At 35.3% G+C, this 25,182-nt stretch overlaps 1 protein-coding gene across 1 annotated transcript in view; it reads left to right on the top strand.

Moving 5' to 3' along the window:
* The first annotated feature begins 8,764 nt into the window (after positions 1-8,764).
* Rchy1 (Ring finger and CHY zinc finger domain containing 1) overlaps positions 8,765-25,182 on the top strand; it is a 33,246-nt gene continuing 16,828 nt past the window's right edge. The window contains exons 1-3 of the mRNA XM_069826141.1: positions 8,765-8,921; positions 10,571-10,732; positions 24,348-24,503. Coding sequence (XP_069682242.1) covers positions 8,790-8,921; positions 10,571-10,732; positions 24,348-24,503 — 450 coding nt within the window. The 5' untranslated portion in view covers positions 8,765-8,789. The remainder of the gene's footprint in view (positions 8,922-10,570; positions 10,733-24,347; positions 24,504-25,182) is intronic.

Below are 25,182 nucleotides of genomic sequence, written 5' to 3'. Positions count from 1 at the left end.
GAAGTGCTTTTCTGGGACTATGTTGAGGTTTAAATCCAAACTGTTCATGGTGGATGGCGTTTGGTGCAGTTAAATATGGCTTTAGTCGTGCCATGATACGTTCAAAAATTTTTCCAAGGAAGATGGTTAGGCTGATTGGTCTATAACTTTGGGTAAATGTTGGGTCTTTTCCCAGTTTAACTATTGGTATAATATGTGCTGTTTTCCATGCTGTTGGAAAATAATTATGATGTAGACGTGAGTTGAATATCTTTGTTAAATGTGTTATGGCTCTTTTTGGTAATTTCTTCAATAAGGCTGGTGTGATTTTATCCGGGCCAGGTGTCTTCTTCGGTGCTAGATTTCGAATTATGGTCTTGATTTTTGTGATCGTACGTGAGGTGTATTTCCAGGTTCAGTGCGATGTAATATGGACTATACATGTTGCGATATTGTTGTTGAAAGATCTTATAGTGAGGAATGATGATGGGAGGAGAATCGATTTTGAAAGGAGTTTGCAAGAGTTTCAAGCCTATCAATAGGATCATATTTAAATGTACCACTTGAGTCTTTAATGGGTGTTGACTTTTTTGTGATAGTTTTTCCCAGCATTCGTTTTGTAAAAGTCCAGAAGGTTTTTCCTGAAGGCTTTGTGTTTTCCGCTGTGTCGGCAAACTTATTGATTTTGTAAGTCTCATATTTTCTTCGGATAGCACGTTGATACCGATAAAAAGCTCTTTTTTCTTGAGGATCCGCATAAAGCTGCCACCGTTTTCGAGCATGATTTTTCGAGCATTAAGAAGATGTTTTAGTTCATTACTACCGTAGACGTTATCTGATGTCTCAAAAGTCAATGTGGAGGACGTTTCATCGAATGTTTCTATTACAGTGTCAGAAAATATTTGTATAGCAGTTTCTATTTCAGAAGTTTTTTAAGTCGGTAGATTACCCGGGATGATTTGGTGCAAGCGTTTCGTGAAGATATTCCAATCTGTAAATTTCTCTGTAGAAAGTTGGCTTGAGATCATATGAAAGGGTGCCTTGAAATTCAAAAGTACTGGAATATGTCGGATCGAGGGCGTTTAACCAGATTTGTTGAAGTGGAGAGTATTTTGTGTTCTATAAACAAATATCAAGTACATCTGGATGATGAGTGGTTATCCAGGGAATTCTTGTTGGTTCTTTTGGTCCTGTAATTGAATAATGAAATTGATTTGAATGTAATAGTAAGGTTTCACCTTTCAGAGTATTCAGTCTGAAATTCCATGATTTGTGTTTAGCATTGAGGTCACCACAGAAAATGAAATGTTTGTGATGTGTGATAAGCAGGGTCAGGTTATTTTTTATTGAGTTGCGCGTATGGCGGATAATAAACAGATGCTATTAGTATTTCTGTTCCTTCAAGCTGAATTGAATATACCAGTGGCTTCAAGAATCTGAAAAATCGGTAGTATGGCGGTATGGCTGTTCGATATGGCATGGAGTTTTTAATGAGTATAGCAGTTTCTCCACCTGGTCGGTTGTTTCTGTCTGTACGGAAAACAGTATAGTTGCGTATACGAAATTTCATGGTAGGTTTTAGATGAGTTTCACTAATAAATGCTAGGTCAATATCATTATTAAAGAGCAAGGTTTGTAGTTCGTATGTCTGGTGAATTATTCCGTTTGCATTGAAATTTAAGATGTTTAGACCTCTGTGTTTGGAAAACATTTAGATGTCATTTATGGATTGTGAATTGAAAATATTAATGCATTTTGGATTTTATGAAAAGTTGCGGATAAGCTGAATTGTATGTTGAATGTTCAGTGAGCGTAGGATGTTAACAATATCTTTGAAGGAGTCTGATATTTATTCTGATGATGTTGATGTTGCACTGGGGGAATTAAATGTTGACTGGAAAGCTTTGGTATTGCCAGGATTTGCAAGTAAAGGAAAGTCACTGTGTTTCCATGTTGGTTGTGTAGAAAATTCTTCAGAGAGAATTCTCAAGTTCTTCATCTTCTCTTGAAGTTCCGCATTCTTCTTTAGTTGAACGGGGCACTGGCTATAGCTGGCAGTATGTGCGCCGTCACAATTTGCACATTTAGGGGTATGTACAGGACCTTTCAGAGGACATTCGGCGAATAAGTGATTATTTACACATTTAACACATCGAGTAAGTAAATTACGACGTGAGGTGTGACCAAAACGCTGACACTTATGATATTGTGTAATATGTGGACGAGATTTATATGACTCAATTTTCATGATATGATTGTTAATATCTTGCAATTAGTAGGCCTATATGGTTTGGGAGTGTTCGTTATTTGGAAGTGTAATTATCCAGATTGGAATGGGACGTCGAGTCGGTATGCCATCAGTGTCGTAGCAAGGAATAGTAATCTGACGAATGTGTTCTATTTGAAAATCTAAGATTTCAAGTTCTGTTTTGAGAGTAGCAGATTCTACAAAAAGCTGGAAGTCCTTTCAGTACTACTTGTAGTAATTTAGTTTCCCGAGGTTCGTGAGAGTAAAACTAAAGGTTTTCGGTTTGTAAGATATTATATAATTTGTCATAATCAGCACGAAAACTAGTTAAGTATTTCATTCCTTCAGCAGAGTATGCGATTTTCATTGGCTGGCTGAGTAGTGACTGCAATTTTTTATTATTTGCAAAGAAATTTCCGGCTGGGATATTTTTCACAATTATTGGCGGCATTCGAGCTGATTTGGGTCTAGAAAAATCTGTGTTGGTGTTATCTTCTTGGTTCCCTACTTGAGGATTATTTTGGTTTGGTGTTGTTATATCGGTATCCATTTCATGGACAAGAGGATCAAAAACATTTTGTAGTTTGATATCCGGATGAATTAATGTTTCATGAGATAAAGTTTTTGTGTATCGGAAACTGTAGAATTTGGTTTGGCTTTGTCCATATTTAGTTTCTGTTTTTAATGACATGATCTCTTACTTTGCTTTTATTTGAAGTTGCGTTTTCCGCGGGATTAATTTGTTTGCTAGTTGAATTGGGTACGCGAGTAGGATCACATATAGTAGATGTAGGGTACTGGTTGTTACAGATGTTGTGGTTGATGTATGTGAAGTCACTATGTTATATATGCCAGGTTGGTTTTCGATTAGACACCAGTCTTCAGTATTTTGCGTCATTTTAACAGACACCATGCTTGGCTCCGAGAGCGAAGCTAAAGTAATTACTACACGATCACTCGATTATGATCGCGCACGTATCACAAAAATGATAAAGAATTAAAGTTATAACATAAACAAACACCACACAATGTCGTTAAACTATTAGATAATAATATGATTCCACTAAATATAAACTTGAAAACACTACGCAACTAAGTAAATACAAAACAGATCGGAGCACTGTTCGATAAGATGCTTCTCCTATCAGCACTCGATGCGAACTAACCGGGAGCCAGGTCGGTTTCTATCTATAATTAATTTTATATCTTAGTACGAGAGGACCAGATATTTGGAATAATTTTAAGAGAATCAATTTTTTGTTATAATTATTATAGAATTTTTTTTATTTGTTGTGATGATTTTAACTATTATACTTTATTGTGCTTTTAGAAGATTAAGAATATTTTCATTTTACTTATTTTTTGGGGACAGAATCCCAGCGATGATCGTCTGCGAAGATCGCCGTAGCCAAACCGTAGCTTTTAACTATATATATTTTTTTTGGATAGGCTAAGCCTCAAAAACCTCTTAAGAGCTTCGCCACTTAAGAATACTTTTCTAAGATAGTATTCGTAGAAAACTACTCAACCCAACGAGTTAGAAAGATTCCTTGTCCGCTACAAAAACATTATTATGTCGGGAATAAAATTAGGTATAACCAGTGGCGGCTCGTGATCATTTTTGTTGGTGGGGCCAGATATTTCACAAATTTTGCGATATGCGTTAAATAATGTACCAAGACTTTTTATTTCATTTTAGTTAATTGTTTCTACTTAAAATAATATAACTAAAACTACCACCTACATATTAACGCAAATTCAACATTAAACTCACCACTTTGATAAAGAAGATGTGCTCGTCTGTCCTTTCTGGCTAACTTTTCGATGACACTGTTCTTAAGTTCGGAATTTGATGGAGATCCTCCTTAAGAATAAAACAGAAAGCCAATGATTTCAGCCTATCTTGACCCATGGTGTTTCTGAGAATTGTTTTTATTCTGGTTAATGTGCTGAAACTCCGTTCCGACACAGCTGTTGAAAGAGGTGTTGTTAGTGCGATTCGAAGAGCTTTTCTCGCTTCAAGGAATGAATTTTCAAAGGAGCAATCCAAAAAAAAATAGTGAACAAATCAGACACAGAGGAAATGTCTTTAAATGTATAATTTCGATAGATCACTGATAGTTCATTACTACATTTTTCTTTCGAAATTAAAGGACAGTAATTTTTTACGAAAATATTAGCCAGGTCGGTGGGGAACTTATCTCTATATGAAACAAATTTCTTTGGATCAAGCGTATTAAATCTACCAAGTATATGTGATCTGGAAACGTAAGTGCATTGGTTGATAATGATATCGCATATTTCTTTGGCATCTGCTGACAGGTTTACTTGCCTACTAAGTTTCAGCCTTTTTCTTCTTTATCATCGACATTTATTTCATCTCTGTTAGTGTTCTCTCTTATTTCCATTACAGTTGACTCAAAATATTGTAATGCGTCAGATATTCTCAATATATTTGCAGTTTGCATCTGTATTATATTGTATAATATTTCAACATGTTTCATTAAGTCATAAAATAAATTAAAAAAAAAAAACAAAAATTAATCACTATTTAACAAGTTTTTTAGGCCAAAAGCTTCTCTCACTGTCATATCATTCCATTCATTTGAGTCATCTCCTTTTTCAATCCTTTCGAAGCATTTCAATAGCTCCGCTTTATTTCCCTTAACGAAGGATACAACTCGGAACTTTTTTATGTTTAATATTGGTCGACCAGCAAACTTGCTATACAGATCACTGTTAAATTATGGAATATTACATGCAGAATATCATGCTGAGGTTGGCTCTAAAGGCTCCTCTAATTAATTTAAATTAATTAATTAAACATTTATGTGAATAAAAATATGATGATTTTCTGTGTTAAATTTATGAAGAGTCGTCAGTATCACTAAGAAGGATGTCTTGAGGGAGTTTCCTTTTAAGTCTAGATGGCTGACAAGATCTTGCTCCAATGTTATATGTCACAGCTCCAGGAACACCAGGAAGTTTCTTGAAGAAAGATTTTGACATTGAATGGATGTACTGTTCTAGTGGAAGAATTCCCGATTCTTGATGCAGTTGTTGATTTCTTACAAACCAGGGGGCATTTGTTGCAGTACGCAGGAACTTGTTCTGGAGAACTTGTAGGCGATGCATGTGTGTCTTATTTGCAGTCCCCCACACTGGCGCTGCATAAATTAAAAGAGGTCGTACAAGCGAGGTGTAGAGTAGCATTGAACAGTCCAATCCAATTTGTGAACGTCTATTAACAAAAGGGTATAATTTTCGAATTCTAGAAGAGATTAGTGTAGCAATGCAAGTTATACGGGCATCCCATGTAAGTTTTGTATCTAATAATATTCCCAAATATTTGACAGCTTCTTGACTAGAGAGCCATGTAACTTGTTCATTTAGAAGAACCAAAGGAGGTGGATTATGAATAGGCCTTAAAGAGAAGATTTTACTTCTGTCTTGGTAATGTTGAGTAGTACTCTCCAGTCAGAGAATCATTTAGACAGCTCCTGTAAGGATGTCTGAAGAGTGCTGATTGCAGTATTTAGGTTACTATGAGAATAAAAGAGAACTGTATCGTCAGCATACATAGCTATGTGTGACGGTTGTAAACATGGAATGTCATATGTGAAGATATTGAAGGGAAGTGGTGACAGTATAGATCCTTGTGGTACTCCGGCTAAAACTGGACGAAGCGTTGATTTAATGCCATCTATACGTACTGAGAACTGACGCTCAGATAAAAAAACTTTTCACGATGCGTGTGAGATAGTCAGGAAAACTAATTCTATATAATTTTAGCATTAAACCATCATGCTAAACAGTATCAAATGCTTGGGCAATATCCAGAAACACAGTGGCAGTATACTGTTTTTCTTCAAAGCCTTTTATAATGGATTCAGTGACTCTTTGCAGTTGGTGTGTTGAAGAATGTTTTGGACGAAAGCCAAACTGAAAATCTGGTATTATCTTGTTTTGGAACGTAAATTTACAAATGCGATGATGAATAACCGTCTCAAACAATTTCGAAAGTGTGGGCAGTAAGCTAATAGGTCGATAACTTGATGGCAAGTGCTTAGGTTTGTTAGGCTTATGAAAAAAATGATTTCAGCAAGCTTCCAGCCTCGAGGAAAGTACCCAATTAAAAGGGCAGCATTGAAAATTATCGTCAAGTAAGTAAGAGCTTTGTTGGTGAGCTTCTTTAGTACAATGTTGGGTATGAGATCATGGCCTGGAGATTTTTTATTTGGAAGCCTTTGAATGAAGTGAGACAATTCTTGTGGAGTAGTATAGGAAATTTTCTCTGGGACAGTCGGTTTATTAATATTTTCTATAAGTTCTTCTTCAAATTCAGAGGTAGTCTGTTCATTTTTATTCTCGTTTGGGGTGAATACATGTTGATAATGAGATGCAAGCAAGTTACATTTCGACTCTGTGTCTGTGGCTATTTGAGAGTCTAACCGAAGTGTCGGGATGACTGTTGGCTCACGTAGAATACGCTTTGTAGCGTACCAAAGAGTATTATCAGCTTCAGAGTCCACACCTGTGGAGTAACGGTTAGAGCGTCTAGCCGCGAAACCAGGTGGCCCGGGTTCGATTCCCGGTCGGGACAAGTTACCTGGTTGAGGTTTTTTCCGGGGTTTTCTCTCAACCCAATATGAGCAAATGCTGGGTAACTTTAGGTGTTGGACCCTGGACTCATTTCACCGGCATTATCATTTTCATCTCATTCAGACGCTAAATAACCTAAGATGTTGATAAAGCGTCGCAAAATAACCTACTAAAAATCAGCTTCAGATAGAGATGATAAGTAAGACTGATATGACTGCAGGCGAAGTTGTTCAAGATTTGTCTTGACTAATCGTATGAGATAATTCAGCTTCTTCCGCTGCCTTGGTTGTACTCGGAACTGAAAGTTCCACTGTATTGCTGAAATCGTTAGTATGTGCTTACTGCACACAGTAGATCGCAGTCGCAGTAGGTGACTGTTTTAGGTGAAGTGGAAAAAAAGGCTATGAATCTTGCAATTTTGGCAAAAAACAAACATGTATTTTTATAACTAAATTAAGTTGGTGGGCAAAATGTTTTCTGCATCAAAGTCTGGACCCCACCCTGGTTTCCACTCATTACTGCAGCACCATCATATGCTTGAGCTATGAGTTTATTTTATAAATTGGAAGGTTGTAGACTTTGTTTTAGAACCTCACTCAGACCGTTAGCCGTGTGGTTGTTCACAGAATAAATACATGCGACAGTTGCTTCCATCCGTCAGGCCACATTATACTGTGGTCAGGCGGGCCAGCTTGAATGGGCCCCAACGAAGCATATACTCGAAACGGTAACTTCGTGAATTTCTGTTGGTAGCGAAAGCGACGACATTGCACGCCACGCAATTGAGCGCTAAAGTGATTCAAGCTGTGGGGCCCTTTGACGCGGGCCCAAGCTCACAATATTTAGTGTCATACAATCTTTGACGCTTTACTAACATACATCGCGTAATGTGATGAAATTTACTGAAACAATAATGAATCCAGTACACTGTCTCGAACAAAATTTACGTATTTTAAATGCGGAAAAAAAATACGGGACGCGAAATATTGGTGGGGTACGGCCCCGATGGCCCCTAAGCACAGGCCACCCCTGGGTATAACTTTGCAACCTTGGTGATAAATCAATACCGGTAACTAGCGAATTGACTCTGAAACTGATTGAACGATACAACGTACAATGCCCGTTTTTTCAAAGGGAAAATGATAATACACTACACCAGATTAGTATTGTAGTATTTATCGTAAATCTTTATGGCATAACGCAATTTGTTTGGCAAAGATTTTCTATATTTGCTGTTCCGTAGTTCCTGAAAGGGTAAAGTAGCCTGCTTACTATATGAGAAAGTATGACTATATCACACTCCGTAATTTACTTTGTGAGAAGTCAAAAATGAAACCAGTATGATTTTGAATTATCTAGTTCTCCGTTATGTATCCCTTAAAGCAGTGGTCGTCAGCACTGGCTGAAATGTGCAAAGGGTACGTGGAGCCGTCCCGTGTACTTTGTCGTGCAGCAGGAAGAGGTAAAGAGCTTACCCGCCAGCAGCTACGAGTGCACCATGGTGCACTGTATTCTCCGCGGGTAAAAGACGCTAGCCCCAGCGTGCTCTGTGCTGACGACCGCTGCCTTAAAAGAATGACAGCAAATCCTATTTAACGAATAGCAACTTTCTTCCTCTTGTTGCAGAAATCTAAGCCATTAACATTTCTATTAGGATTTCTGTAGACATATTAATTTCTTCCGCCATCTTAGATGAATTAGTCATTATTTGTTTATTATTACATAGCAATGCCAAATACCTTACTATTTGAAAACAATGAGATCTGTGTCCAATTCTTATTTTCATAATACCCGCTTTTATAATAATAGTGCATTTTGTGTCTTTTACTTAAATTCTCGCTTATAAATTTTGTACGTATGAAATACTTTGGAATACCTAATCAATTTGGAGTCTATATCTATATATAACGTTTTTTTAGGTAATTTTTATTCTGGTTACAAAAAATTATGTTTCTTGGGGATGCAACGTCATCTAATGCGAACTAATAACCAGCCAAGCAGTACGCACACGCGCAGTTTGTTGGTGGTACTCAAGATGGAAGCTCTAGGCACTGTTGGTTGCGAACATTATAAAAGGAAATCTAAGTTTGTTGTAAGTAAACTATATTTCGTGTAATTATAAAACAGTGCATTTCCTTTCTGTAGTCAAAGAATCAAAACATTACACTGTTCGCAAGTATAAGATTGTGATAAACAGTTTGACGTCATCCAGGTTGGCATCAGTCAGGTGTGGGGAAAGTGGTATTTTTTTCACCTGTGTTGCAAGGTCTGTGCGATATCTTTATATGTGAAATAAAAGTAAATCTGTTGGTATTAAATTACACAGCCGAAAGCTAGCGAGGTAATGAAGCTCCTCGTTCCTCACAAGGTTGGCACATAGCCAGATGTATATGTGGACATTTCCTCATGGACATTGAAATTAAAGTCAAATTTAAATACATACCATAGCACAATTATAACATTATTCTGAAAACAAAATGTAGAAACATTAGTAGAAATTACCTTAATAAGCCTATGATTTTTTTTTTTTTTTTTTTTTTTTTTCGTGAGTTCAAGTAAAGCATCGATTTCTATTCTGCTTTGTCATTTTTGGGTAATCTAAGTTCAGTAAAAAAAAACTCTTAAATTATGAAGTACCTAAAAAATTTTCACCATGTCGTATTTGTAAAAGGAGAGCTCATCTGGTGCTGCCGTACAAAGGTTAAGAACACACAAAATGTAAAGCAGTTTTGAGTGTTTTGGAACAACAAACATTTATACCCTAATTTAGGAAATTTTAATGATTGTATTTTCAATAAACCTACATATTGTAATTGTGCAAACAATGTCCTGAAAGTTATAGTTTCGTCTTTGTGTTTGTTGAACTTTGTTAAATATAGTAGCCTACTTTGTCAAAATAAGTAGCTTGGAGGGATTGAATTTTACAAAATGCTTGAGCATGGATTCTAATTGATAAGCAGACCTATATTGCACGAATGTTATGAAGTGGCACAGAACAGGTTGCTTTGTTAGGATTAAACTTTCAAGTTTCTGTAACAAAATAAAGTTGAAGTTATCAGTTTTTTTTTATTGGAGAAAGGGAATAATATGACATTACTCAACATTGAATGTAGTTATTTTATGTCGTGACCTAGTGGATAAATTGTGAGAATTTGCGTGTAATATTGTATAAAGTACGTAACATACACATTAGACAGGCAACATTTTCACTTATAAACACAAAGGTTAATGAAGAGAAGTAAACGTGAATTTTATTTACTGTCAGGCGATCTTCATTGAGTTTAAACACTAAATATTATGAATTATACACCGAAACGAAAGCCAACCTAATTTACATGGTAGGTATTAAATTAAAAACAATTAGGGAGTATATTTGTGAATATGGCTGATCCGTCAGCTTGCTCTAGTATACTCAATAATTCATCTTGGTTGAATTCTGTATCTCTCAGTTAAGTAGTAGTTTTTTTTTGTATCTGTCAAGGAAGAATGTTCGTGAATTTGTGGTAGGAATTTTATCATTAACCATTATTAGTACTCTGCAGGAAGGCGATTTCTCAAAGTTGAGTATGCCTGCATTACAGTTAGATTTTTCTCATGATATAAAACCTATTGAAACAAGCAAACAATACTAATTTTGAGTATTAAAGAAATAAAAACATGAACATCTCAAAGATATTTAACAGCAGGCTACAACTGTATCTTGAAGACAACTTATTAATGAAATCTTGTACTCTGTTTCAGACACCATGCTGCAATAAAATTTACACTTGTCGTTTCTGTCACGATGAGAATGAGAGTCATTGTGTGAACAGGAAGGATGTGACTGAACTTGTGTGCACCAACTGTGACACAAGACAGAAAGTTCAAGCAGAGTGCGAGAATTGCTCTCTTAGATTTGGCAAGGTAAATATAAATATCTTCTTATTGCAGAATTTGAAAGAAGTTTTCATTGCCGTCACACTCTTGTGTGCAACTATTTACGTATGCTTTTGATGTGCAGAATGTGTACTGCAAAATACTGAAATGTAAAATGAAGGCATTTGTGTTTATATATAGGCCCCAATACATAAACATAACACTGAAAATATTGCTAAACACTAACTAAACCTCTAAATTAACCTAATATTATAACCCAATGTAATTTTTACACTTTTCTGTTATGATACTACATGGAATTATATCAGTTGGTAGCTGGTGTAATCTATTAAAATAAGTTTTTCTCCTGCGAAGAAAATTAGGTACAGATTAATATGCTTACAGCAGTAATATTAATTGCAATAGTCCTTACGATGAGAAATGTATATAGCCTAAGTAGGTACCCTATATGACTGGCGAATTTTAGGCCCTATGCTGTGACAATAAATAACTTGAGTAGGTGGTTTGTAATGATTGAAAATTTCGAAATGCAATAGAAATATTACAGCGAGAGGATCTCTTTTGGGATCACAGATTTTGGTTACCCTGTTCTGGTTGAAAGTTAATAATGTAAAACAAAGTAATTATATGAAAGCAAAATTAATACAGTGATCGAAGATTGTAGAGATTTTGCCTGCAAAAGTTGCGATGTGTTACCTTTTTTAATAGTCTTGGAAACAAAAAATAACCAATTTCTATAGGTTCAAACCAGCAAATAGGGATTGCATAGATTGGACACTAAGCGAATTTTCCTGTTCTGTTTTTCTGTGTTCATGGCACTGCCTGCTGGATCACACTTTTTTTTTTTCTTTTTCTTTTCAAATTCATCAACTTTTTGGATACAGTATCGAAATCATTAAGGTGATCTCCCGACTGTTTCTAATTATTTACTTTGTGCTGAGAGGTAGTTCGTGTATGATGCTGCACTCCCGTCATAACCAGGATGAGCAGCGTGAAAACAAATTTGACAGATGACTATGAGAAGAGGAACAAAGGTGTATGATGTCTTGTGTAGTACTGAGGGTCAAAAATTCCTAGTTTTGATATATACACATTTTGGTGGGATTGTGCCTGCTTATAAAATGTTTCAGCAAATCTCCTAATGATTATTGGGATACTTTCCACTTTTAGATCTTTATATATCTGTTCGTTTCTTGTGTACCACCCTCTGTTATGAATTACACGCAACACTTTATTTTGTAGTACTTGAATAGGATTTAACGTTGTCTTAGGTGCATATCCCCATACTGTTGAGCCATACAAAAACACTGATCTAATCAACAATTTATAAATTGTCACTTTTTTAGATGTTGACAATGCACATGTTTTTAGAAGGGGATATAGTTGTACCATTCTTGCTATTGTTTTTGGTCGTGTATTTGCAATGTTGGTATGCCATAACAGACGACTATCCAAATGGATTCCAAGATACTTAACAGAATCCTGAAATTCAAGAGCAGTACCGTACAGTGTCAGTTTCGTTTGTAATACACTTCAAGTTCTACTGAAGGCTATAACTTGACTCTTCATTGTATTTACAAGTTAACGCCAATGTTGGAACTATTCTTCTATAAGGTGGACGTGCTGTTGAAGTCGACCAATGACAAGATTGGCATTATGATGTGTAGTGTAGCCTATGCTAGTATATCATCTGCATATAAGGCTAAACTGGTGACAGCAGTTTCTGGAAGATCTGAAGTATATGCACAATATAAGTAAAGGCCCAGTTCTGAGCCTTGCGGAACTCCTCCTAGAATTTTCTTTTGTCTTGATAAACAACAGTTTTCTTTAACGCAGAAACGTCTGTTCTGAAGAAAATCAGCAATTATATGAATCAGTGCATCAGGAACTTCTGCTTGGATTAATTTATAAATTCTACCAGCATGCCACACAGAGTCAAATGCACTTTTGACATCCAGAAATATTGCTAGTAGTAGCTCTATTGTTGAAACCGATAGTTGTTTGTTCAACAAGATTTAGCAGTTGGTGTGTTGTAGAGAGACCATGTTGATATATAGCTGATAAGGTGGAATAAGGTTTGGTACACTTTGTAGAAGTCTGATCAGAAGTTCAAATACTTTACCAAGGGCATTAATCAAACTTATTGGTCTGCGATTTGCTGGAGTCATTGGATTTTTCTTTTGTTTGGGAATGACAGTAATATATGCAAGTTTTCAAGCATCTGGAAAATATCGATGAGCTATACACTGATTGAAAAACTTGGTAATATACGTAAGTGCCTTCCTAGGTAAGTTTTTAAGTTCCATGTTTCCGTTTTCACTAAGGTTCAGTGGTCTTAAATCTCTTCAATCTTCTCTTAAGATCAAAATTCATCATTCTGATTGTTCTTCTCAATATTATGAATGTCCTATATTAATCGAATCCCCAGAAGTTAAGTATTTAGGCATTACGATCGACCAGCATTTACATACGATGGAATAAATATATTACATACTTGTGCAATAGATTACATAAAACAATTTATATCTTTGTTATACTTCGGTCATATTTACCACTTAATATTTTAGCCTAATTTATTTAGCTTTATTTCAATCCATTCTCCAGTATGGAATTTTAGGGTGGGGAAATACTTGTAATTCTAATCTCACTCCACTAATACTTGTTCAGAAAAGAATAATTAAAATATGCTTTATTAAACTAATTGATTACTCATCCGAACTTTTGTTCACTGATTTTAATGTTCTGAAAATTAAATTTATTATATTGCCTTATTAAACTTCAAACATAAAAATCGCAATAAATTCAAATTGTATCTCATAAATATGGAACTAAATGATCTGATTATTATACGACTAGAGGAACCAAAGTGTTTTACAAACACAGCTCTTAGCCATGGTAACTACTTTGGTCCAAAGTTATATAATAAAATAATTGTAAAATACCCAAATTTGGAAAATTTTAGTATCAGAAAATTAAAAAATAGCGTTAGGAATTTAATTTTTAAAGAATATATATTGGTTTAATATGTATGAGTTAAATTGTTAAAATTGAAATTTTATTTTTTAAAGTTAATTTATCCATATGATTTTTTTTCCTTGACCAACTTTATGTTCCTTGACCCACTTTGTGTCATCTTTATTTGTGTTAAGAATGTGTTTAGATAACTCCCTGAGCACAACTTTTTACTCCTTCAGGGAAGAATTACATGTTATTTTACTAACCGTAAACAATAAACGTGCAAGTGAACTTGCCTTGGAACGGGTAGATTTCCTGTGCAGTTTCAGAATAGCTAACGATGTATGAACTCAGTTCATTGTATTAACAGAATGAAAACATTCACAGTGTAAACATTACCAGTACGAAGCAAATTAAAAGGAAAAGTATTGCACAGTCAAACATGCGAGTATTTGCGAACGTCTTCCAGTCCATGAAAAGCACAGCTATGCCAGGGACTCTGATGGAGTCAGTTGTGGAAATGTAGCGGGAGCAACTGGTGTTTAATATTGTTTGGTTTGTCTTATTAAAGATGAGATACACAAGATCGAGTCTCGTGAATTTGTATCATTTTCAAAACAGGACAAAAAGCATAGGAAGATGTAGAAGGTCACTTTAGACAATTTTAACGAGCATGTTGTCTGGTATGCAGTAAATGATTTTTATAGCTATAACAGAAAATGACAGCTGTGAACAGTATGGAATGAAGATAAATGCCAACAAGACGAAGACCATGGTCATAGAAAGAAAAGTAAGAAGGTAAACTTGCGAATTCTAAATGAGACCGTAGAGCAGCTTAATACTGGGGTGTACTATAAAAATAACATGAGCTGCTGCCAAGAAGTCTAAAGGAGGATAATGATGGCAAAGGAAGCTTTTAATAGAAAAAAAGGAGGATCTTCTGTGGACCTTTGGAGAAAGAACTAAGGGAGAGACTAGTGAAGTGCTTTGTGTGGAGTGTAGCATTGTATGGAGCAGAAACACGGACATTACGATGAAGTGAAGAGAAAGGACTAGAAGCATTTGAAATGTGGATATGGAGAAAGATGGAGTGTATGAAGTGGACAGACAATAAGAAACGAAGCTGTGTTGAAAAGAGTGGATGAAGAAAGAATAATGCTGAAACTGATCAGAAAGAGGAAAAGGAAAACTGCCTCCTGAAGGCTGCACTGGAAGGAATGGTGAACGGGAGAAAAGTTAGGGGCAGAAGAAACCAGATGGTAGACGACGTTAAGATATATGGATCATATGAGGAGACAAAGAGGAAGGCAGAAAATAGGAAAGACTGAAGAATGCTGGGTTTGTAGTGTAAGACCTGCCTTTGGGCAGAACACGATGAATGAATAAAACAGAAAAATATTGACCTACCTCAAAAAATTCATGCCAAATTAAAATATTAAATTAATTTCGAAGAAAATATGAATACACTCTGCAAATTTTTCATATCTAGAATTTTGATGAAAAAAGTCTGAAAATAACATAGCAATCATGAAGGAACCGAATAATGCGTAAGCTCAAAGAATTTAAGAAATACAGGTGTGAATCTCGTCCAGTAATAGACAAGACATATCTTCACACATCACACACATTATATGGCTGGAGTAATGACATTCTGTATGGCATACTTTCCCCTTTTCCAATGGGAACAGAATTATAATCATTCATGCTGAGAGTAGCAAGGCTTTATGCCAGATATCTATATCTGATTTAAATCTAGTCAAAAAGAGATGATTATCTTCACAACAAGGGCACTTACTTCTCAACAATCCACGACCGACTCAAAAGCCATCACTTCAAACCTACTTTCGTAACGCAGTTTCTTTCTGGACATGGGAAATTTGGAACTTACTTCGACAGATTCAACATTCCAGCAGACATCGACTCTACAAGCTCCTGCCGCAAAGACCTTCACAGTGTGAAAACCTTCTATTTGACTGCTCTATTATTGAAGCAAAGAGCTTTCAAATAAAGACACATCTTCTGGACTGCAACACCGAATACAGGACTCCACTATGTGAAGTGATCAAAAAACCTTGTTGCTACAGACAATTTATAGACTTGCTAAACTTTATCTTCAAAAGACTGTAGATATATACTTCACCATTATCTGTGTAAAAATAAGTAGTATAGGTAACTAGTATACCGTATGACAAAACTAAAACCTTAGCATACCGCTTGGTGAATTAAGGTTCTTTTCCACGGATGTTTAATAATAATAATATCTTCACAACTTGGATTATAATAATTATGAAAAATGTCTCAAAGAAAAATTAATTCCAAATCTATTGCCTAGCAGCATGTTCGTAATAGATAATACACCATACCATAATAAACAAGTAAAACGCTGTATCAACTACGAGGTTATTTAGCGTCTATGGGATTGGTGATAGTGAGATGATATTTGGTAAGATGTCTACGATTCGCAAAAAGAATGAATGAAGAAAATTTTTTTAAGATTTTAAAAAATTCAACGAACAGCGATTCCTATTATGTGTAAAGACAAAGAAGAAAACATAGTAACGGAAATAGAACAAGTAGGCCTACTAAATGAATGGAAAAATTACTTCTGCAAATTATTAAATTCAACTGAATTAGCAAATCAAAATAAACTTCCAAGTCAAATACCAAACCACTGATATGGAGGAAGTCTCAATCCCATCTTTTAATGAAATTTGTTATATAATTAACAATCTCAAAAGATCAGCAGGATCAGATAATATATCTCCTGAATTAATTAAATATGGAGGAAGAACATTAAAACAAAAGTTACATAGTCTAATGGTTAAAATATGGAATGAAGAACAGTTACCAGAACAATGGAATGAAGGTATAATAACCCCGATATATAAAAAAGGTGATAAATTAAATTGTAATAATTATAGAACAATTACTTTAGGCCTACTAAACATTGCAAATAAAATATTTGCCGCTATTTTAAATAAAAGATTAACAGAGAAAACTGAAGAAATTCTGGATGATTGCCAAATGGGCTTTCATTCAAAAAGATCGACTCTTGATAATATATTTATAATAAGACAAATATTCGAAAAATGTCATGAATATAAAATTGAATTACACATCATATATTCATTGACTATGCACGAGCTTTTGACTCAGTAACTAGAAAGAAGATAATAGAATGATTAATACACTATCAAATACCAGACAAATTAATAAGATTAATAATCCTCAGACCTCAAAATACTAAAGCCAAAATTAAAATAAACAGTAAATTGAGTGAAGAATTTGAAATAAACATTGGTGTCAAACAAGGTGATCCATTAGCAGCAACTTTATTTAACATTGTAATTGACTACTTAATAAAGCAACTAGATCTAAGAGGTAACATAAGTACATACCAGACTAAAACAGTGCATGTCATATGCAGATGATATAATAATAACAACAAGAAATATGCCAGCATTAGTTGAAACGTTCAAATTATTGAAAGAAGAATCAGGCAAATATGGATTGATAGTTAATAATGCTAAAACTAAATATTTAAACAATAACACAAAAAATAGAGCAACAAAAGATCTTAAAATAGAAAATATTAGTTATAAAGGAGTAAATTTGTTTAAATATTTAGGTTTCATTATAAACCAAAATAATAGTATAGAAGCAGAAATAAATGAGAGAATTGCTCCAGGCAATAAAGCATTTTTGCGAACAAAATGTTGTTCAAAAGTAAATTAATATCCAAGTCAGCAAAATTCAAACTATATAAAACAATAATATAAGACCAATTGTGACATATCCATGTGAAACCTGGGTGTTGAAGGAAACAATAAAACAAAAGCTTTTGATTTTTGAAAGGAAAATTTTGCGTAGGATAATGGGACCAATCAAAGAAAAAGATGGTACATGGAGGATCCAAACCAACATTGAATTAAATAAGACAATTAAAAATAAAAATATAATAAATTTTATTAAAGCTCAAAGAGTAGGATGGTTTGGACATGTAAACCGAATTCAAAATGACAGACTGTGAATAAGATCTACCAGTGGCAACCTCTAACGACAAGAGCAACAGGAAGACCAAAAAATAGGTGGAGGGATGACGTACTAGAAGATATAAAATTATTAAGAATTCAGAATTGGCCCAAAATTATCCAAGATAGGGAGAACTGGAAAGAGATTGTTGAGGAGGCCAAAACTTCAATGAAGTTGTAGTGCCTTAAGAAGAAGAAGAGACCTAAGATTCGCCATAGATTACCTGATACAGTTGTGGAAAACCATCAATGGCTATCTGGAACTAAATTCCATGGAACTAATATGGACAACTGTTAAGAACTGGGTTTCAGAGATGAACTTCACTTTCAAAATGGATTACTTAATTTGACTGGTGGACGAGAAATTTACATCCATTTTACCAGAAGATTGACAAAGATGTGTCCATGTCAAAAAATTGAAAATGAATACTTGTTGGATGGAGGTCTAGATATGATCATACAAGCAGAAAATGACGTGGGTACTGCTATGGAACATGATGGTGCAGAAATGCCAAGTGTGAACAAACATATTTGGTGTTGTACCCATGAGTATGCTAGTAACATTGATTAAAATTGAGCTTACATGATAGTGGAAGAGTAATGTTTTTGTTAGAAAATTAAATATTAAATTAGTTTGCAGGTATAACATATGTGTTGTGCCATTATTATGTACTGTGTAAAAACCGACAATGTCGACAAGTATTACTTGAATACGCACCAAATGTTTTCTGTACATATGTAGCGACTGTGATTCCACGGGCTCAGTCACAACACAATCACTTGATATTTTTCCTCTCATCCCTCATTCTCTGTTCTTGCTTGCTGATTTGTTCTCATGACTATTTGCATAGCCAGTACATGTTAGTGATTTAATTTCTTTTTCTTTTTCCTTTTTAGTTTGTTTTTTTTATAATAGTTCAAGAAAATAAACTGTGTTCATTTGTACAGTTACAATACAGATTCTACTGAGAGAGAATTGTGGTAAAATACCATTACATTTGTCAGTCTTCAGATGCTCAGAGAGGCGGAAAAAAGTGTAGATTATCTTTCTACCTACTTCTTTCTTCCTCTTTCTACCTCTGATAGAGGTTGTGGCTGATATGTACAGTTACCCTGAAAAAGAATGAGACGATTCTTGGTCGTTGGAAGTTAAACTTCTACAGCGCGGTTCACTCGATATCGATGTAACGATACATAACATGACAAATAGTACAAGAATTGTTACAAGGACCACAACAAGGACAAGGACCAGAATAAGGATCACGAAGAAGACTGCCATTTAAGGCCAGGATTTCACAACATAGCTCGAGTCACAAAATATCATTGCTTCACTGTACCGAATGGCAAATGCCTGCTAAGGGATCTACATTCTGGACTGCTGTTGTCATTGTCTTGTCTCGTTAGCTCATATAGTAGCGTGTCGGTTCCACCATATAACCGAAACTTCTCATGTTCAATCCCGGGTAAAACTTTTTTTTTTATTGAGGTGTAATTAATTTGTTCAGAGTTCCTCGACTGTCTAATTTGTCGAAAAATATGGAATAATTTATGCCCAATTTCTGGGTCTTATAAGTGGGCTGAACCTCGTAAAAAAAAAATAAATCTTACTTGGAAGTTAAAGTATTCTTCCTTAAACAAAAATCATAAGAAACAAAAAGAGACCTGTTAACTTAAAATCTTGTCCACATGCCATCAGCTTCTATTACAGCTCTAAGTCGATCCGGCATGGATGTCACGAGATTGTGGAATAAGTTCTGATCCCCGGCGAGATCTTCCCAGGTGTCAACAACTTGATCCCACAATTCGTTTCGATTTCGAGGGCGTCGGTGGGCATAGGTGGCTATCCTTCCCTTTTGCAATTCCGCCCATAAATTTTCGATGACATTCAAATCAGGTGACTTCGGAGGCCAATTAATGATTTCGATCTCGGGTCTCCTTTGAAACCATCTTTGAATGCTTGCAGCATAGTGCACGGGTTGGTTATCCTGCTGGAACAGCAATGTTCCTTCGGGAAAACGTTCTTGGGCGGAGGGAAGGAATATATTTTCCAGAATGTGCTCGTAAGTTCCCGCATTAAACCGGCCACCGATGCATTCTATAATGCCAGGTCCTTCGTAAGACACCCACCCCTAACACGATATGCTAAAGCGCCCCGATCTTTCACGTCGGTGCACATAGCGCTGGTCATGTCGGAGACCATCCTCACGATAGACACGGACAGGACCTTCATAATCACTCGAGATGGTTGTTTCGTCGGAGAAAATTACATTTCTCCAATCGAAATCCACTCAATTGGTAGCGAAGGCAAGATGGTCGACAGCTTGTGCTTCCCCCAATATTTCCATTTGCGCAGCCCTCCGGCTCTAATACCGCAGTTCCTCAACCTGCTGATCACAGTCTGTGAAGAGCCGGGAAAGTTAGATGCTGCTCTTATTTCGTTAGCAGTCAGAAAGGGGTCCTGTCGAACTGTCTCGAATAAGAGAGCATCCTCTTACAATGAAGAAATCCGCGAACGCCCAGGAATAGGGCGATTTTCGTCCTCCCCTAAATTTTGGTCATGATGAACCCACCTCGCGGCTGTACTTCCAGGAACACCGACCAAACGGCCGGCAGATCTAGCCCCATATCCAGCCTCAACTAGAGCTATAACTCGCTGTTTCATGTCACGTCGGTTCACCATTACGATGAGAAATGAGGAATGACGATAATACTTTAGTGTAGACAATGACTATTTAACGTGATATAGAATTATTGAAATAACAGGCATCTTGCATAGTAAGAGTTAATAAATCAACCCTAAATTAAATAACTAAATAATAGGAAGTCCAATTGTTGCGAAAATAATCAAATTAAATCTAATTACATTAAGTAAACAAACCCCTAGTTATGACACCACATTGCTACAGCTAAATTTTAGGTTATTAACATAAGCATTGAATAGGTCCGTGGTTGTGCGTTGGACGACAAAACCATTACCGAAAGTTCAAATCTTGCGGAGGAATGTAACTTCTTGCTTTTTATAATGTAAATCAGACTTCTAACTACAATCATTCATATTTCTTACATTATTTATTAATATTTATAGCCAACATTGAATTTGTAAAGAAAAGACTTTAGAAATCTCGTATGGAATTTGTGATCTGTAGTGACATAAACATAGATTATCTCTCGGAACTTTTCCGTAAAAGTAAATTAAATTCACTCCTTGAAACTGGAAACCTTAGTCGTAGACTCATTTTCCCACAGCATACAAGCTGAAGTAGCACAGCCATTGATAAATGTTTTGTACACAGAATTAGACTGAATTCCTATTCGACAGAACCTATAATCAATGGTTTGTCTGAACATGATAAACAAATCCTAAGTGTTTCCAATGCTACTGAACAATTTCAAAATATTAATTTAAAAACTAAGAAAGGATCGTAAATGCTGTATCTAGTGATTATTCACATTTATGTCTACAAAATGAATCTTGGAAAAACATATATGATACTGGTACTACTGATATTAAGAGTAAATGTATTGAATTTTTCACTTAATTTCATAATCACTTCAGTGAATGTTCTCCACTCAATGTTGTGAAAAAATTCAAAAGTAAAAACATGTAGATAACGCAGGGACTTCAAAATCTCATGTATTAAAAAGAAGAATCTATATGTAATGTGTTGCAATGTATTGATCCTCATGTTCTTAAATACTACAAGAAGTACAGTGTAATTTATCAAAAATTATGAAAGAGGGAAATAGAATATATTTAAATAGAAAAGTACAAAATTCAGATAATACAATTAAACCTATTCGGAATATTATTGAATTTAAACTTGTATATATCCTAAGCAAGAAAATATTTTTTCATTAAAACCAATGATTATAAAATAGAGGATCCCAAATCTATTGCAAATTCTTTTAATGTATTATAGTATATGGTATAGAAATATTATTGACAACTTAAACACTCAAGATTTTGCAAAAGATACTGCAATTGGTTACTTAACAGATGCATTTAATAATTAGTATTAATATATGTAATTAGTCAATAACTGCAACAGTGCTTTTTCATTCAATCATAACATGAATAAAATTGAATGCACATTAAATTAAACACTATTGCAAACACGTAGATAAAATAGTTAAAATTAACTGAAGGGGTGAGAATAAAATAATCCAAAGCCATACTTTTAACAAAAATTGTTTTGTGCAAGTGCATTTCTTACACATATGGGAAAGCTATTAATAAAATATTGTAATAATTACTCAACAAATGATTTAGCCTAAGGACTCTAAACCTTTGTAAAAGTTTGTCTATTATTACATATATTTTTAAATTTCATTTTAATTGTTAGTTTTTAATATATATGCATTTACATTGTATATGTGTGTATAAATGCATTCATTAGATTAACGTTTATAATATTATAACTTGTAATTTTGTATTGTTTGCGATCATTAACACTTAATCTCAGGACTTTGTAAATCTCTATTTCAACGTTACTTAGCTATTTCAACGTTATTTAGACAAAAAAAATCGTTGTGTAGACTAAGAATCGAACTCGCACCCTTCTACATAACACGCAGAAGTCTTACCGTCTGAGCTATTGAAACGACATGAAAGCATTCCTTTCTGTGCGGAGTGTCGATCTAGTCATGAAGGTCCATTGTCGATTTAACTACACGATTTATGTATATATTTATCTTTTATTTACGTAATATTATCATATTTTTTGCAGTTTTGAAGTGAATTTCGAAACGATGCTAGTAACAAACCAAATAGCCTGAATTTAAGTAACTCAATATTCGTTATCTTGTGTATCGGTGCTCTGGTCTCCGATCATGCGCAGTGTCTTACATCTGAGAATTAGGAATATTCAATCGTCTCATCCTTTTCCAGGGAAACTGTACATCTATTATGTATTACATTTCACTTGACGATATGTGTCGGAGGAAGAACAGTTGTTTGTATATCGCACATCTGAAGTCTGATAGTGTAATATGTAGCTGATCGGTGATATATGCAATGGAGGGGGAGAGGAACTGTCCATCCTACCCCATTTTCTCCTGGACTAGTTGCTTCATAAGTGGTGCCTTGTTGGTATCACTTGTGAGGTTCAGACCTGTCTTCAGACAGTTAACTAAACAACAAACAACTACTTCTCTTTTGATCATAATCTTAATCTCAAATTAGATTAGATTATTATTGTTAATACAGAGTAGCCCAAAAAATGTATATACTCTTTGTTCGTCAATAACTTTGGAACAAATTGAGATAAAATTCTGGTTTTTGGGGAAATTATAGCTTAATGTAGGTGTTCGAAGTGGCCACCATCAGCATCCAAACACTGTTGACACTGCCGAACTGCTCCACGATCTAAGTTCTGTACCATGTCCAGTGACGTTAAATTTCGATTTGTTCTCGTAGTGTTTCCAGTGTAGCTGGTGTTTATTAAACAACATCGTTTAGGGTCTCCTATAGTTAGAAATTGGTGTTAGGTCTGGAGACCATGCAGGGTACTCGACAGCACCTCTTTGACCTATCCATCGTCAGGTAGAGTTTCATCCAGATACTTCCTGACATCTCGATGGTAGTTGGCTGGGGCTCCATCTTGTGGCAAATACAGCTCTCGGATGGCAGGAACAATTTTGTTGTCTGAAGCATCTCAAGATACACTGCACCAGTAACTGTGCCTTCAAAGAAGAACAACCCAATCAAACCCAGAGGACAAACCATGCCACACATTAAGTTCCAGTAAATTGATGGCTTTGTCCTAATGGATGTGCGGATTTTCGAGGTCCAGTACACGTGGCTGTTTACAGTACCATTCAATTTGAATTGTGCTCCCTGCGAACTCCACGTGTTTTTCAAACCACTCACAGTACTCAATTCGTGGATCAGTGTCGACCTCATTCATTGCTTGCAGCAGTCTTGCAATGTACACTTTTCACTTTGCAGTCTTCAAAATTCGCTGTACACTTGATCGACTGACTCCGGTTTCATGTGCACACTGTTTCACAGGCTTCTGTGGTGAACATGTAAATTGTTACTGCTGTGGAGGTAGCTGCAGTTGTTGCTGTTACAGGTCGCCCGGAACATCCTTTATGCACATCATTAACAGTATCACTGGCTCCGAATTTCTGTAGAAAATGCGCAATTGTTAGACGTGTCGGCAGTATTGTTTGAAACTCTTTCTGCCATTGTTGCTATACCTTGCTAATGTTTTCAAACTTAAAATACCACTTCCAAATCGCCTTCCATTGTTTGAATGACAACCTTGCATCTGCCATTTTGTTTTCGTACTACACCTGCGTGCTTAGCTGATCACTGCCAACAAATAACATTAAGCTACAATTTCCCTGAAAATGAGAATTTTATCTTAATTTGTTCCAAAGTTATTAATGGACAAATGTGTATACATTTTTTTAAGCTACTCTGTATTATTGTTAAAAGACATTTTAATGTATGTGCTGTATACTTCATATCATAACACATTGCACAATGCAAAATTATGTTTCAAAGTGATGTTACATGTATTGTTAAGAGTTAAAGTAATTTTTAGAAATAACATTTTGCTTTTTGTTTCATACTGTACATATTAGTTAGATAAAATTATTCTTAACCTCATTATGTAGATTAATTCTAATGGTATTGGGCTACATTTCAGTACACATGTTTGGAATGCAAACTGTTCGATGATGAAGAGAAGAACCAGTACCACTGTGATGGTTGTGGAATTTGCCGCATCGGAGGAAGAGACAAGTTCTTTCACTGTGAGACTTGTAACATGTGCCTTCCAATCAAATTAAAAAACAGGCACAGGGTAAGTACCATAATAACCATATCTTGCCAAGTTTCATTTCAAACCTATAATTATGATGGACACATTGGCTGTGAAGCGCTAGGGAATCCAGGCTATATATTCGAATTCTGCATAGGGTTTAATGTTTGTCAATTGTCAGTGTGGTGTCATGTATTGTAAATGGAGACACGACTTTGCCTTGCCTCATTGTCATGTGTGTCTGATCATGTGTTCATTTAATAACATTGCATGAAAGGACCAAATAACAGAGCAAAGTCTAAAACCCAGAAGGCTTAAGGAAATTATCTGTACACATAAATCATGCGCTAAATTTCGTAATGAATGTGTAAATGAATACCTTTAAATTGAAATAATGATGACATAATCCATCCAATACTGCGGATCGTAAAGAGTAAAGCTAAGTTGTAGCTCGTGAAATCATATACTTTTAGACAGTGTAAAGCAATTCTGATCGTGCTCTTAAGCATAATCATTTTATTTGGTGGTAATTATCTGAATCTATGAATATGGGCTGGAAGAATAATAAAGTGCAGGAAGAAAGCCTTGAAGATAGTGTGAAGCATCAGATGCAGGAATGTTGGCGTGATTCCGCCCTGTTGCAGAATCTAGACAGCATTATAAAGTCCACGCCTGTGGAGTAACGGTCAGCGCGTCTGGCCGCGAAACTAGGTGGCCCGGG

The sequence above is a fragment of the Periplaneta americana genome, chromosome 5 (genome assembly GCF_040183065.1).
Source record: "Periplaneta americana isolate PAMFEO1 chromosome 5, P.americana_PAMFEO1_priV1, whole genome shotgun sequence".
NCBI classification, from domain to species: Eukaryota; Metazoa; Arthropoda; class Insecta; order Blattodea; family Blattidae; genus Periplaneta; species Periplaneta americana.
The sequence above is the reverse complement of the archived record's forward strand: the minus strand, read 5'-3'. Positions and strand labels throughout refer to the sequence as shown.